Source organism: Hippoglossus stenolepis, chromosome 19 (genome assembly GCF_022539355.2).
Source record: "Hippoglossus stenolepis isolate QCI-W04-F060 chromosome 19, HSTE1.2, whole genome shotgun sequence".
Classification (NCBI taxonomy): domain Eukaryota; kingdom Metazoa; phylum Chordata; class Actinopteri; order Pleuronectiformes; family Pleuronectidae; genus Hippoglossus; species Hippoglossus stenolepis.
This window is the reverse complement of record NC_061501.1, coordinates 16201911-16216418: the sequence shown is the minus strand read 5'-3', so window position 1 is coordinate 16216418 and position 14508 is coordinate 16201911. Positions and strand designations below refer to the sequence as shown.

The 14508-nt window shown below is 42.8% G+C and overlaps 1 protein-coding gene across 1 annotated transcript in view; it reads left to right on the top strand.

Annotated features, from left to right (window-relative positions):
- Positions 1-14508, top strand: part of cdh7a (cadherin 7a) — a 90342-nt gene that overhangs the window by 43770 nt on the left and 32064 nt on the right. Inside the window, exons 4-5 of the mRNA XM_035142856.2 lie at positions 2971-3090; positions 13780-13947. Coding sequence (XP_034998747.1) covers positions 2971-3090; positions 13780-13947 — 288 coding nt within the window. The remainder of the gene's footprint in view (positions 1-2970; positions 3091-13779; positions 13948-14508) is intronic.

Sequence of the window (14508 nt, the reverse complement as noted above, 5' to 3'; positions counted from 1 at the left end):
GTGAAAGCCTGTAAAATACTTCCCACAGTGTTTGCTTCGATCTGGAACGATCTACTTTAACTACATGTTGTAATTGTCCAGAATCTGCATCTTCTCTGTAATGGGCTAAATTACGAAGTTCAGTCTGTCTGACGTTAGCAAGTGCGAACTGTCGAGGGGTGAAAAGTTCGCAAAGTAGCGTTCGGAAGGATGCAGGAGTTGCTATGGCGATATAAAGCGTTAACTGACCCAGAGAGAAGATCTGACAAATGAGAAACGGAAGCTGAAACCCCAGTTTGCGATTGGTCTATTGACTCGTCTGATGGCCAAATGAAGTGACGGTTATGTTTTCTATCTGTGTTTGGTGTTTTAAACTACCTGTAATATAACCTGTCATGACTAAGAGGTGATGATATAATCCCTCCCCGTCCCCATTGTTCACATCCAGGGCCGGAGCCTGTTAATTCTGCTTTACGGCCAGAGCGAAGGACTTTAATCTTCAATATCCGTGATCACTTCATTCTGTGAAAGCCTGTAAAATACATCTGACGTTGGAAAGTCACATTTTTATTACGGTGTTTTCTTCAACTTAAAATATCACCGACTTGTAAGACTTGTCAGAGGCAACAATACGAGCTGAAGCTAAGCCAGATACAATATGTGCCGCGAGCCATTAAAGTGAATTATTCAGTCATAAGCCAGTTATTCATCGAACCATCTGGAAAAGACCCACTCAAGGCAAATGGTGTTTCTTCGTTTTCAAGGTTATTTCAACAATGTCCATTGTTGGTGATTTCACTGCTGCCAAGTGTGAGACGACTTTCGGCGTCGGCTTTAAGAACCGTCACTGACGCACCGTCTGCCAGAGAAAAACTGCCTCCGCCATAACGGTTGTTTGTGATCATTTAACAATTTATTACATGGCTTTTCCCTCCATTATCAAATGAGCCCGGTCGGAGCAACAAGGCTCATTTGTACCGTAATGAATGACCTATTGGACTTGATTGGCAATGATTGTCGCTGATTATGTTTTTCTCTGTGAAATCTTCAAACGCTTCTGCGCGTTACCTTTCGAGCCACGGCTGTCAGCTCAAGTCACGTCAGCCACGTGCAGTTGGTGCGTTTGAAAGAGGCAGAGGAGTCATGTCTGACGCCTTCGTCTCCGTCTCCGAGGAAGAACAGAACTCGTCCACATGCAGAAACAACCGTCGTCAGCGAAAGTTCTCGGTCCAGTTTAAAAGCAAATGTCCTCCTTTCAGCTGGAGGGAGGTTTTGGGATATGGGGGAAACTACTGGACACAAAATTAAACTTTATATTTTGAGTTTCATAACTTCACCTGCAGCACAGCATGATGTCAGTTTGTCCCTGAGAATAATATGACTCAGTATGAAATAATATATATGACTGTATGGAAATAAGCAATTCAATGGAAACTAAAGCTTAAAATAAATTAAATTTTTGAATAAATGAATAACATTTTACATTTATTATATTTAATTATTATTATATCAACATATAATTTAAAAGAGGAGCCAAACTTTAAAATCCAATAAATTAATGTTTTTTTCCTACATTATTTAGATTTTACCTTCTAAGAAATTAAAACAGCTTTTGATGTTGTGGCTGTCTACTGGTTTCAAATTATATACATATATTATAAATGTCTTACTTTGATAAATAAGGGCTTTTCAATTAAAGGTGTATTTTCAAGTTTTGAGACGTCTTTCAAAATCCCATAATCCACCATGTAGGTATGTGTTGTGTTTTCAGATGTGTAAATTAAGGATTCATTCAGGATTCTCCTTTATTTATGGTTCTATATTAATTTCATGGTTATCACATCATTTTTCTACGTATAATTTCCACGGTTTTTTGCTTAAATTTAATTTCACTCATCCACAAAGCAGGACATTTTATTTATTCAAGGAGAACACTCCATTAAAGCAGCTGATTTGCTCTTCGCTGGCACCAGAACGTAACAGAGCTTCCTTAACAAACAACACTTGAGGTGTTTGTGCAACAACACGGCGAAACCTGCCTCTCGCCTTCAGATATCATTTTGTTTTCATGGTTACAGTTTCTCTTCTGCAGATCGACATCTTCTCCGGTCGCAGTTTGCGGATGCTCAGTCCACAAACTGGACCCGGCCATCTGTTCACGTTAACTAAGATTTTAACGAGAAAACAGTCGGGGTTGTTTCCAAAAACAAAAGAGGGAAGTGAGGAGAAAAACAATGTTTACGCAACCGTGTCTGAATATAAAGCTTTGTATCATAAGTTTTATTGAGCTCAGTTATGACACAAGGATGCAGCGTCCTCACGAAGGAGAATTTCCAACTCTTTGACTCCGAATCCAGAAATAGTTGCAGTATCGGACTCAGTAACGATATGAGATGCGTAATAATTCCGCATTATTTATTTTCAGTGGGGTTGAAGTGTCTCTTTAGCGTGCACAGATGAGCTGTAGGAGCCATTTGGCAGCTGAATCCGAATCAACAGATTGAAGTTACTGGAGAAAAAGCGATGCTGCTCACTGATCTGTAAAGAGAAATGTGAACAATGGCAGCGAAATGATCTCTAAAGGCTGCGAGTAGCTCTTGAATCCTGCGGCAGAGCCGGCGCACGCGGTGGCAACAGCTGAAAGTGTTATTTGTTCTGCGGCGTTCGAGGCCGAGAGCCAGCGCGCGGCACATGTCAGATCTTTTGGTGCCGCAGAAAAACTGCTTTAAACTCAGAGATTAGGTATAAGAGTTATACTCGGTGCAAATAAAGTAAACACAAGTCGAAACAAAGGCAGACTAATGACTAATGAGGTTATTTACTGCCTCAGAAGCTGCATTTTCACAGCTTGGCTCCCTTTCTTTTCTCCTTGCTGGTGGAATTTGTCACACGCTCCGTTGACACGATGACTGTTTCCACATTTAGCTCCGTTTGACCTGGCTCCTGGATGTTGTCTTGGAAACTAATGAAAGGCTGCGTGTCTGCCCACAGGAACCATGGTGGTGCAAGTGGCAGCCACAGATGCAGATGACCCGACGTACGGGAACAGCGCCAGGGTGGTGTACAGCATCGTCCACGGACAGCCCTACTTCTCCGTGGAGCCCAAAACAGGTGGGTGCGACAATTTTCAGTGATAGTGCATTAATGCAAAAAGTGTTGAAACAGGTGGTGATGATGGTAAAGATGTGGCATTTAACCAACACACGATTTTGGTTATTTCACTTGAGATGTTTTGGTATTTGTGTTTTTGTTTGTGCTCGTTTCACTGATTCAACAGTTGCTGGGTTGTGTCATTTTTCAACTTTAACTTAAATGTATGTTTTTTCAGCCATTGATATTTAGTGTTATTGAGAAATGCTTAAAATTATAACCAGCTATTAAGCATTGATCTCTATCGATGCAACATAACCACATATAATCAATCAATCAATCAAACTTTATTTGTATAATTCATACAGGAAGGTTCAGAATTCACTGATGAGACAGGAATGAGACACAAATCATTAAACTGTTGACGTTGAGATTCCATGAAATAGATTTTAAAAGCCATAATATCTATAAAAAGTTATATTTTAAAAAGGTGTGATGAATAGAAGAAATTAAAGTTTTAAGATTTAAGATACAGTTGAATAAATTGTTATATAATGAAATCATGTCTATCAACCATATCTAACCAGAAGCCAGAATAAAGAGAGAACTGTAATTTGTAGCTCATAGTGGGAAATACTCCTGACTGAGGGAAAGTGCTGAAATAAGCTGCAGATAAGATTTGAGTCTGTTGACTCGAGAGCTGTTGTATCTTTATAACTGCGGCAGAAGTCCTCGCTACATCTTCATCGCTGGCTCATTAGCCACTGCCCTGCCGAGGCTCAGCTACTTCATGCAAAGCACTCTCGCTAGAAAACAGAAAAACATGGGCCATCCATCCCGGAATATCAGACTTCATCCTCTGCTTGGAAAGCATTGCGTGCGCCCACGCTGGGATTTCCTGAATGTATCTGATTCATGAGCTGATGAAAGCCTCTGCAGTGCAGGGATTTACTATATGTTCATCATCGCACGATATATTAGAGGCACGCTCGATGATAGAACCTCCACGGTGACCTGCTGGGGTCACTGTAAACATTTGGCGAGGCTAACCACTGGAAGAAAATGGAGCATTGAAGGGAAATGGATGTATATAAGAAAGGACCTCACTTCACACTGTTTGGATATTAAGGATATGGTGTGTGTCTAAGGAGGAAATGATGTGAGCATTAACATCTCAGCCCATTTGGCTGTGAAGCCTGCACAGTACCACAGAATGTCTATGTTGTTTTTCCCCTTTCCAGAGACCTTCGACTAATGAAGCCTCCCGCTGCAGCTTTCATCAGGGAACATTTCTATGTTTCCATGTTTTGGGGCGAACATTTACATGGTTGATACGCTCTAAATGACAGATCCACTGGGAGCATCTCTGAGGCTGTACATCTTTGATTTTTACTGAAGGATTCCTCACGCTTCCTCAGAAGATAAAACTTCTGTGAGCCAATTAATGTGATAGAATGCTGTGATCACCTTCTCTGAGATGAGTTTGGTTTAGAATCGTCAGTGTTTGTCCTCAGTTACTTTTCTGTGGTGAATTCAACCGGTGATCGAGTTTATACACATTTAACTAGTCCCTTGAGTAACTTATTAAAATATTTGTACTTAAAATGTCCTTTTGCCCGTCTTCAATGACATGAAGCTGATAGTACATTTAATGATATCACAGAAACGTCTCTTTTCCCTGACTCTACATATTCATTGTGTTTGCACACGTGGATTTCTCTCCACAAGGACATGGAGTCACCAGCCAGTGGGGACAAGTAGCTGCTATTGGGGTAAAAGGGGAATCAGGCTCCTTGTGTATTTGAATAGCTCTTAATAAATCCTTCAAACCTTTGTAATTAAAAACCTTAAAAACTTATCATCTTTTTTTGTATTCACCTACACCTTCAATGTGAAGTTCAAGACAAACCGCATTAGTATTCAATCGTTTTTTACTCGGAACATAAATGCACTCACAAAAATTAACAAGGTTATTTTAAAACGGAACAAGTTTTCAATCCCATGTCTTTATACTGTGCTTTCGCAATAGAGAGTAAAACGCACAGTGTAAATATTAGAGTATAGATATTTCATTAATTCGTTCATTCAGCCCATAAACGTCTTTTTCATGCTAACTGCTAAATCTTGGTACTGGTGTTTTCCAAAGGAATATTCTGTCTGTACATTCGGTTCAATTCTAAATGTGTTTAATACTCAATTACTTTGCTTACATATTTTAAACACTTGGGACGACTCTTTGTTTGAAAGGACACACATAAAGAAGAATCAATAATCAAGTTCAGAACTATAAATCAAAGATAACTGTCAACTATTCGATATTCGATAAACCTTCAACAATAAAAGCAGCGGAAACCAGCCGTGAACACACTTCTGACATTTCATCACTTTATGTTGATGTGGCTCACTTTTTAACAGTCGTCTTTTCCCGGGGTCACAAAACCCGGTTCAATGGAAATGTGCAGTTTTTTGGTCATTAATTGCTGGTTTGATTCCTCGCTCCGCCCGCCCACTTTTCCTTGAGCAAGACACCGAGACCTTAATTGCTCCCAATGTGTACGAAGGGGAAAAGTCGGCCTCTGAAAAGAAGGTTCGTCTGCTCAGTGATTTTTACGTTTAAGTGTCGAAAGTTGCTTAGTGTAGCTTTAATCATAAAACTTTAAGCACACGGATAAATCCCACATCGGTGCTCTTTCTGTGGGACAATGGCTGGTTTATTAACCTGTCACACACACACACACACACACACACACACACACACACACACAGAGCTAAATGTGCACCCAGATATAGCCCTTGGGCCCCTGCCAGAGCCTCGGCCGTGAGCTGCCCATCTCTCCCCCGACCACGACTGATTATACTCGGCTCTCTCTCTCCATCCGAGTAGAAGACGACTTGGATCTCGTGGATTTACAAAAATGCCGTATCGGTTTGAATTGAACAGCTGGGATGGCCGTCGGAGAGGCGGGACTCCCTGGGAGACTTGACTCAGCGAAGCGTGACGACGTCCTCTCTTGTTTGACAGGGGAAACGTTACTACTACACCGAATGTAAAGAAATAAGAAATAGAGCTCATAGAGCATTAACTTGAGTGTCAATGGGGAAATCCTGCAGGATTTTACAGCAGCATTGTTACTGTCCCGGAGCCTCTTTTGGTTTATAGAAGTTTATTAATGATTCCCCCCCACCCCACACCGCTCCCAGAAAAGGCACAACCGTAATTGAGAGAAATATTAGAAAGTGTCCACTCAGTTACCTTCGTCTTCATCTTCATTTAGTTACCTTTCAAGAAGAGCTGCCTTGGGGAAATAAAAATTTATGCTACTGAAAATGCTCGGCTGGTTTCCTGTAAAAACCAAGATCCTGTAGTGTCATTAACTTTTAACACAGCGGCACCGTTTATAAACTCACCACTGACTTATTTCACCTGAAAACACAGTATATATTGGATTCGTGGTGGTATAGGTAAAACACAGTAATTCCTGCCACTTCTTATTTTACTTCATTCAGTATTTAGCATCCAGCAGAAATTGAACTGGTGCAGAATCAGTGGGAATCTGACCACCTGCCTGTGGGCGTTCAATGATCTTTTAACAAAGTTTGAATGAACACTCAAACCCATCATCGGTGGCCAATTACAGCGAGAGCAGGCATTTACTTAAGTGACGTTCAAACAGCACGTCCGCGCCATAAAGACCCCATTACTCCCATATCATGTTTTTTTTCCCGAGACTCATTCAACTCAATGACCCGCGCGGTGACGTGTTTTTCATTAAGCTAAGTGGATTCTTTAAATCCCAAGGTTTATATTTCAAAAGCTTTAATAGGTTATAATTGCTGACTGTAAGTGGCCTGTGTTCTCTCGCAGTCGATTGTGCTAACCAGAGTTAATCTCTACGACCTGGACTAATGTACACTCTGCATACTGGGAGGCAACGAGGATGAGATGTGGGAGAAGTCATCAGATAACACCAGTGGGGCCTTTATTCTGTTTTAAATTGAGCGTTCACTACGACATCTTTAGATTTCTTTGTGTACTTGATTAAATAATAATATTTAAAGGTCGGATACGGACACTTTTCTGTAGTTTTTTTTACAGTCAGTCAATCTGAAGAGAGCCTCAGAGCCTCTGTTGTCTTTGCCTCCACTAAAGAGCCGGATTAACATTTACTAAACAAGTGGTAATTACAGAAGAGAACTAGATTATCACTCAGTCGATCGCCCACTTCTGCAAACTCTGCCCCTAAACTCTGCACTAAAATCCATCAAATTCATTTGGACATGGTTCTAAAACTATTGAAGATTCACCTAAACTCTTGATTCTTTACTGAATCCATTATCTCCGCTACACATCCAAGGTAGTTACAGGTTTTCAAGCTCCATTTGTTACCACGTAGCGGCGGAAAAAAAATCCTACAGCCGTGTGAAATGACATTTAAATCCACTAGTTCAGGAGTTTTATTTGGATCCGCATCAAATTACACACACTCATAGACACCAGTGTCCTAAATATGACAGATTTATTTCTCAAGGTCCTGAAATATTCCCTGGGAAATCAGTGTAAATGAAAAATAAACCTTTTCCATGTGTTGAAGAAAGTTAAAGGCAGCAATGAGGACGAGTTTCCTGCCTCATTCTTCTACCAAGTTTTCGTGGTAATCCGTCCGGTATTTTCTGCGTAATCCTGCAAACTAACAAGCAACCAAACAAAACCAAATGCCAGTGACAACATTTACTCCCTGGCAGTGGCAGTGATGTCAGTTACACAATAGTTTGCGAGCATTAGCCACCACAGGCTACTGGCCATAATACTGTTGAATCAGAGAACTGAGTCTGAGAGCATTTCAATGCTGAGTTTATTTTTTTTTTTTCCAAGAGGAGGAGGATTGTGTTATTTCTGTCCCTCTGATACTCGTCCTCTTTAAATGGAAATACATTCCACAGGTGTTAAATACTGTGTCCGCCCTCAGTGCTGGCTGTGAAAGGAGCCACATTGTTTGTGTTAACCGTTTGCTGTTAACATATTGTCAATACCGAGCGACTCACGGAATAGAGACACTGGCTGTTGGACCCCGGCCCTGGATTGAGTGTTGTGGGATGAGCGCTGCGCTTCTGTCCCTGCACGTTACTAATTAGTCCCATTTGCAGCACACGCCTGGGCCATAGCAGAGAGTGACTTTGACAAAGTGCCTGGGCTGAAATACACTCTAAGCTGCACACTGCAATACTGCACTGGCGATTAAGTGGCAAGAGGGCTGATGGTCAGAGGGGGAGGAGAACGCGTCTGACCCAGTGTTGGGTGGGTAGCATCCTGGCTCTCTCTCGCCTTTACTCTGGTTCTTAATCCCAAATTGAATCTACAAGGTGCCCTTGGGAAAAGTACTTAATCCTGAACAGCTCCAGTAACTTCCGAGCAATGCATACCGTCGGCAAAAATACATAAGTTGCAGCGCCTAAAGGTGTTCGGCTAAGCCACATGTTGTAATATATATTGATTGATAGCGTGTCGTTTGGTTTGAAGGTGAAGCAGAAATGCTAATGCTGTTGAGGACCGCGTTCTAATTGATGGCAGGCTCAAGGAGGATTGAACAGCTGCTTTCAGCTCCGTACATCTCGGCGATGTGGCGTCTCCTCTTAGAGACAATTATCCACGCACAGTAACGCCGTGGAGCTGCATGCTAACAAACCTCGATGGCAGGATTAACAAAAGAAAGAATTTAGTTGGTCGGAAATGCCAAGTACCTGAGTGAGAGGATAAATTACATTCTGAAGGGCGGGGGAGGGGGGTGTTCAAGATGTGACACAGCTTGCCTCTCAAGGCGACAGGAGAATATGACAGGTGGTCAGGTGATGGAGGGATGAGCGGACGGAGCTTTGTCTGGACTCGAGAATCTAATTAAACTGAAAGCGCTTGAATAATGAAGGAAAAGGCCACGGAACAATCACTGTGTACTCAATGGCCGCCTCCGGCCCGTCACACGTGAGACTTGGACTTTCTGAGGTGCAGAGGCGAGCGGCCCGGCTGTGATCAGCATGTGATTAAGATATTAGCGTGGCCTTTTTAGAATCACGTGCGCTTTTTCTTTGCCTTCAATTTTTAAGCTGGGTGTCGTTCAGGGGGGGGCGGGGGGGCTGTGTGCGAGACGCTGTTGTTGTGGCGCCCGCACTAAATCGAGAGCATTACAGCTGAAGGCTAGATATAAATCTGGCTGCCTCCTGCTGTTCAGACAGGTAATATAGAGAGAGGGGGCATTTTTTCATTCTAATCACAAACACAACAGGCTCGGGTGTGTGTGCACCGACGAACACGCTTCCTTTCAACTTAGTATTACAAATTATAGCTGTTTATGTTCTATATGCCGGTTGAATTGCGTCTGCACTGAAGCCTCATGGGGTCCTTTCATATATCTAGGCTAGGTTCTACCAATCATCTATATACACGCACATATATACACATTTATAGACCCTCACACCCCCATAATGTGCAGTGTGGTGACCGATGTGACCCGTGATTAGAGCGTGATCCTTAGAATGTCACTCGGTCATAAACCACCTGTGCCGGGGGTTTTATTCCCTGTTTGTGTGGCCTGTTTTTTTGTGTTATGGGATCTATTCCTTGTAAGTGGACCGCCTGAGGCTCCGGCAAATCACCCGCCGCACCCTTCATGTTTGAGTGTTCATCACCTTCATCAGCACCTCTCATAGCTGCACGCCGAGCCAGAGGGTTTCCTCCCAACGTCTGCACCCTTTATTCCGTCTTCCCCGAGACAAATGTCAACTATCTGGGCTTTAGCAGGGAGCGTGGCCCACCCGTCTGCCGCCAGTGTTGTGGAGACAGCTAGATAAATGCATGGCTACAATGCGTCTGGCTTGCACCGGAGGCGAGGAGTCACAGCGCAGAGGCGAGGGCTGCGCCGTTACACCGACAGAAGGATTTTAATCATCGCCTCTCCCCAGGAATGACACCAGCGCCGCACGGGGTAACAGAGATAGAGAGCGAGGGGGCTGGCACCCAGCAGACAAACAACAGCCTTGCAACATCGCCGGGTGGATTAGCAGCAGCGCTCTGTGAGAAGTGTGCGCTCCTGGCCAGACGGGAACAGAAACATGTCGCTGTTTTTCCTCTTTTCTTTGTGTTTTTTTCTTTTTGTCTGTGCTAGAATCAGGATTCATGGCATCATTAACCACAACCAATATCTCTCAGGCGCCAACACACCAAGCTGATATTAAATAAGTATATCAGTTGTGTTGTTAAGCCTATCTACGGTTTAGTGGGAGCAGCCTTTTGTTTCACTGCCGGCTGCACAAACTTAACATCTTTTTGTTTCACCTTTCAGGAGCCATGCTTTGCCGCTGTCATTATAATCCAACCATTACCCAGCTTCCTCCTCAGCCTTTACTTCCCCCGAATGTTAAATGAAGCCTCTTTCAAGTGTAGACATCCATGCTCCGTCCCCGTGGTGATGTTGCATGGAGTTGAGAACAGAAAAAGTTTTGTTCTGTTTGTGTCTACCAAGCATTAAGGGAGCCTTGGCGGACTGACGGCTTAAAGTAGCCCTTTCTGAAGCAACGTGGTAAACAGGGTTCACAGGTGTCACGGCAGCAGGCACCAGAGCAGTGGTGGTGCTCTTTAATTGGCTATAAGCTTGCACCGTGGAGGAGGCAACAGAGAAGTGATGAATGGATGGATGAAGGAAGGATGTCAGGGCTAAACGGAGCAGACGGGCAAATATCCACCGACAGATGCTGAAATTGTCTGTGTTTCAGCATCGTGACGTGTTTTGACTTTGTCGGCCGCCGTGTTTTCCCTCTGCTGCCTGAGAACGTCCCCACTGTTCGTTATTTGAAGCAGGGACTGAAATGGCAGGTCTGGTAGGGCAACAGCGAAAGATTATTGCTTTATTGACCACAGCCGTCCCACTGTCGGGGACTTTAGATAAAAGAAGTGGACAGCTCACTGTAATTTAGCTAACTGAGCCATTTAGTTAGAGCACTCTTTAACAGTTCTCAGCCAGAGGGGCTGTAATGACATTAATAAAAGATGGCAGAGAGAGAAAATGAAACACCAAAATGGAATTGTTTGTTTTCAAGTACAGTGAAATTGACGGTCAGGAGGCGTCTTCATTATTCTCCAGATGTCTTTATCTCGATTTGTTTGTTCTTTTGTTCCTGGATTTAATTGTGAATTCTACGTGTGTGTGTGTGTGTCTTTGTTTTCCAGGTACTACTAATGTTGTGGGGACTTCAGTTCGTTTACACAGTCACATTATGGGGACTTGTCTTCCTTATGGGGACAAAAAGCAAGTCCCCATAACGTAAATCATAAAATGTTGAGGTGAAGATATCTTCGTGTGATAAGAACTGCCTAACTTGACAGGGACCATATTTGACAAACGTTTATTTGACGTCTACTTTGACTTTTTCAGTTTGGTCCGTGTCCCGTCCACTCACATGGAGGAGGCAGGGTTTACGACTGGGAACTGTCATGTCGTCCATCTTTATTTAAAGTCAATGGTTGTGGGTTGGAGGGTTCGAGAAGGTGAATGAGACTGTTTCAAAACAGTTTATCAACTGAAAAACTTGTCATCGTTGGGTGATGATTGGAAAATGTCCGGTCAAGCAAGGTTCCGTGATGTGTAGACTAGAGTCATTTGAGGTTTTCAATAACGTCGATGAATTCAGCTTTGATTAAAAACAAGGTTTAATCTAATTCATATAAGAATCCAAACGTTTGTGGTAATTCTACGTCCGAAAACAACAAAGTCAAGGCCGCAGAGGACTGAGAAATCTACAACACTCGTCATTACAAATTAAGTATAATGTTTTTTTTTATTTCCCTTTCTTGTGGGATTGGACCTAAATTACATGTCAAACTTCTGTGTAATTTAAAGGATCAAGAGAAATTCTTCAGGTGCAAAACTGGAAGCATGAGTTCCCCCCTTTTGATCTGCTTCATCAGGCTGTGAATACGATAAAGCCACGAAAAAAATGTTTCATTTATTCAGGAGCCATGTGCGGCGGCTTTGTGAGGCTTTTAATGAGTAATCTTCCGTGTTCTGTGGGAATCTTTAATAAGTGCCATTTAATGAATGAAACACATTGTGTGGCAAGTCATTAACTCTGAAAGCAACAGTGATTGCTTTTGAAGGATTAGGGAATTTTTCTTTGCATTTCAATGCGCGGCGTTAATTTTTTTTTTAAGGAAATATCATGTTTGTAGTCAAGAGATAAAGTTGAGATTCAAAATAAATGTCATTAATGAAAAGATTTCCCCCGACAAGCGGGTTTAGTATTTTGTGCATGTGTACGAAGAACACGGCTGAACGCTGGCTGGTGTATTTGGCAGCTCAGGTGGAGACAGCTCCAGACAAATGCCAGTCATTTGATGTCGGCGTTGTCACATCTCTGATCCTCCTCTGATACAGATCAACCGTGACAGGGGGACTGACAGATGACACCTCGCTTGGCGGCGAAAATATCCTCCTGCTTGTGCTCTTTTTCTCTGACATTGTCTTCACATTAACCTCATCATATGTCAGACTGCTAAACTGTGTGGAGTGACAGCACATTGCAGGGCACACCAATCACTATTCATTGCTGCTGTGTAAATAGCCCCCCCCCCAGCCATTATGGACATCCCCCATTAACCCCCGAGTCATGTTTTCTTATAATTGCCACTTGAGGGGTCTTCGTGAACAGGTTGTTCCCGGTCAGAATTCATATTGATGAATATGAATAATCTCCCAGTACTTACTACTGGTCAGCCAGCTAATGTGTGTATTTGGCTGGAGGCCTCGTGTCTTTGAGAACATGATATCTCAAGAACACCTTAAAGGGATAGTTCACCCAAAAATGAAGATTCAACCCTCCGGACACTTGGATGACACCACACGAGCAGCATGGAGGCATGTTGTGTTTCTTCTGTTGTTTTATTACGTCTGAAGATCGCTCACTAATCAGCTGTCAACGGTCAAGGTCATGGTGGCCTTACAAATTACAATTTTTGCATTGTTGTCTTAAGAATGGCTCGAGAGAAACCTTTCAAATATGGCACTAATGTTCACTAACTGAATAGATTCGACTGGTCATTGGTCAAAAGGTCTTGTTCTCCCATGTTTCTGGCTTCTCGGACATGATATCTCAAACCTGCCTTCAGGGGATTTCTTCAAATTATGACCAGTTTTCCCCTGGACTCCAAAAAGAAGCATTTAGATTTCAGAGTTTAAAGGTTTGGATAATGTTGACTCGGCACAGGCTGATGAAGGCGTACAACCACAGGGTGATAATACTAGTCGTTTGATCCTGTTCTAAATATTCTCTGTTTTGCTTTTGTATTAGAAAACCAACAGTGAGCTAGAGACATTTAAAGCTCTGCTGTGGAATAAAAGTTCAGACAACAATGAGTCTTATTGATAGAAGTTAAACTAGCAAAATGCATATGAAAACAAGTGGGAACATAACTTATTTATGAAACATTTTTTTCTTTGGACCCCAGGAGGGGCTTCTGCAGTTGACGGTGGATTTGTTGAAATTTGGAACAATAGAAATTACTATTTGATTAAAAACAATGTGTTGAGTCATCTGTGAGCTCAGAGAGAAAACTGGGTGGTAAAGAAAGAAGAGTGAGTAGCTTGGTCTTTTAATGGATGTAAATCTGACAATGGTTTAAAACCCCTAAAGCCTCTCCTTCTCCTTCTGTGCCTCTCTGCTCAGGGGTCATCAGAACAGCTCTGCCCAACATGGACCGGGAGACGAGGGACCAGTACGTGCTCGTCATCCAGGCCAAAGACATGGTCGGCCAGATGGGAGGCCTCTCCGGCACGACCTCCGTCACCGTCACGCTCACAGACGTCAACGACAACCCGCCTCGCTTCACTCACAGTGAGTCTCCAGCCATGATTGTCCCTGTAGGGTCAATTAAACTTGTCATAGCTGCTCAGCGATCGGAAAATAAAACCAGCAGCTCTTTGCTTCATTTGCAGTGTTTTTTGTTTTGGTTCCAGCTGAACTGGATCTTTAAAGAGTGAAAAACACTTGAACCCAGAGAAGCCAAACGAGGGAACGGCTACAATGAATTCACTGAGAAGACTCGGCTGCTATGTTCCGCCCTCAAAAAGAAGTCATTGGAAAATATGATTGTATCTGAAACAACACTGTAGAATCATTTTCCTTTTAATCTGCGATAGAATAAAGTTAAACAGAAAATACTCGTTAACAGAAGCAAAACGCACTCACATACGTTCCCTAACCCCGTTCCCCGTTTCTCTCTATAACTTCCCTGGATTTGTGTTTTCGACTTTGTGTTTGGACTTTTTTTACGACCAAATTAAAAAAAGTGCCGTCCTGCAAGGTGTGCACCACCCTGCTTTGCTCTTCATCAGAGCCGGGGGGCTGCTTCGGCCTTGGATACCAGGATCAATCAGGCTCCGTTTTTTGTTGTCA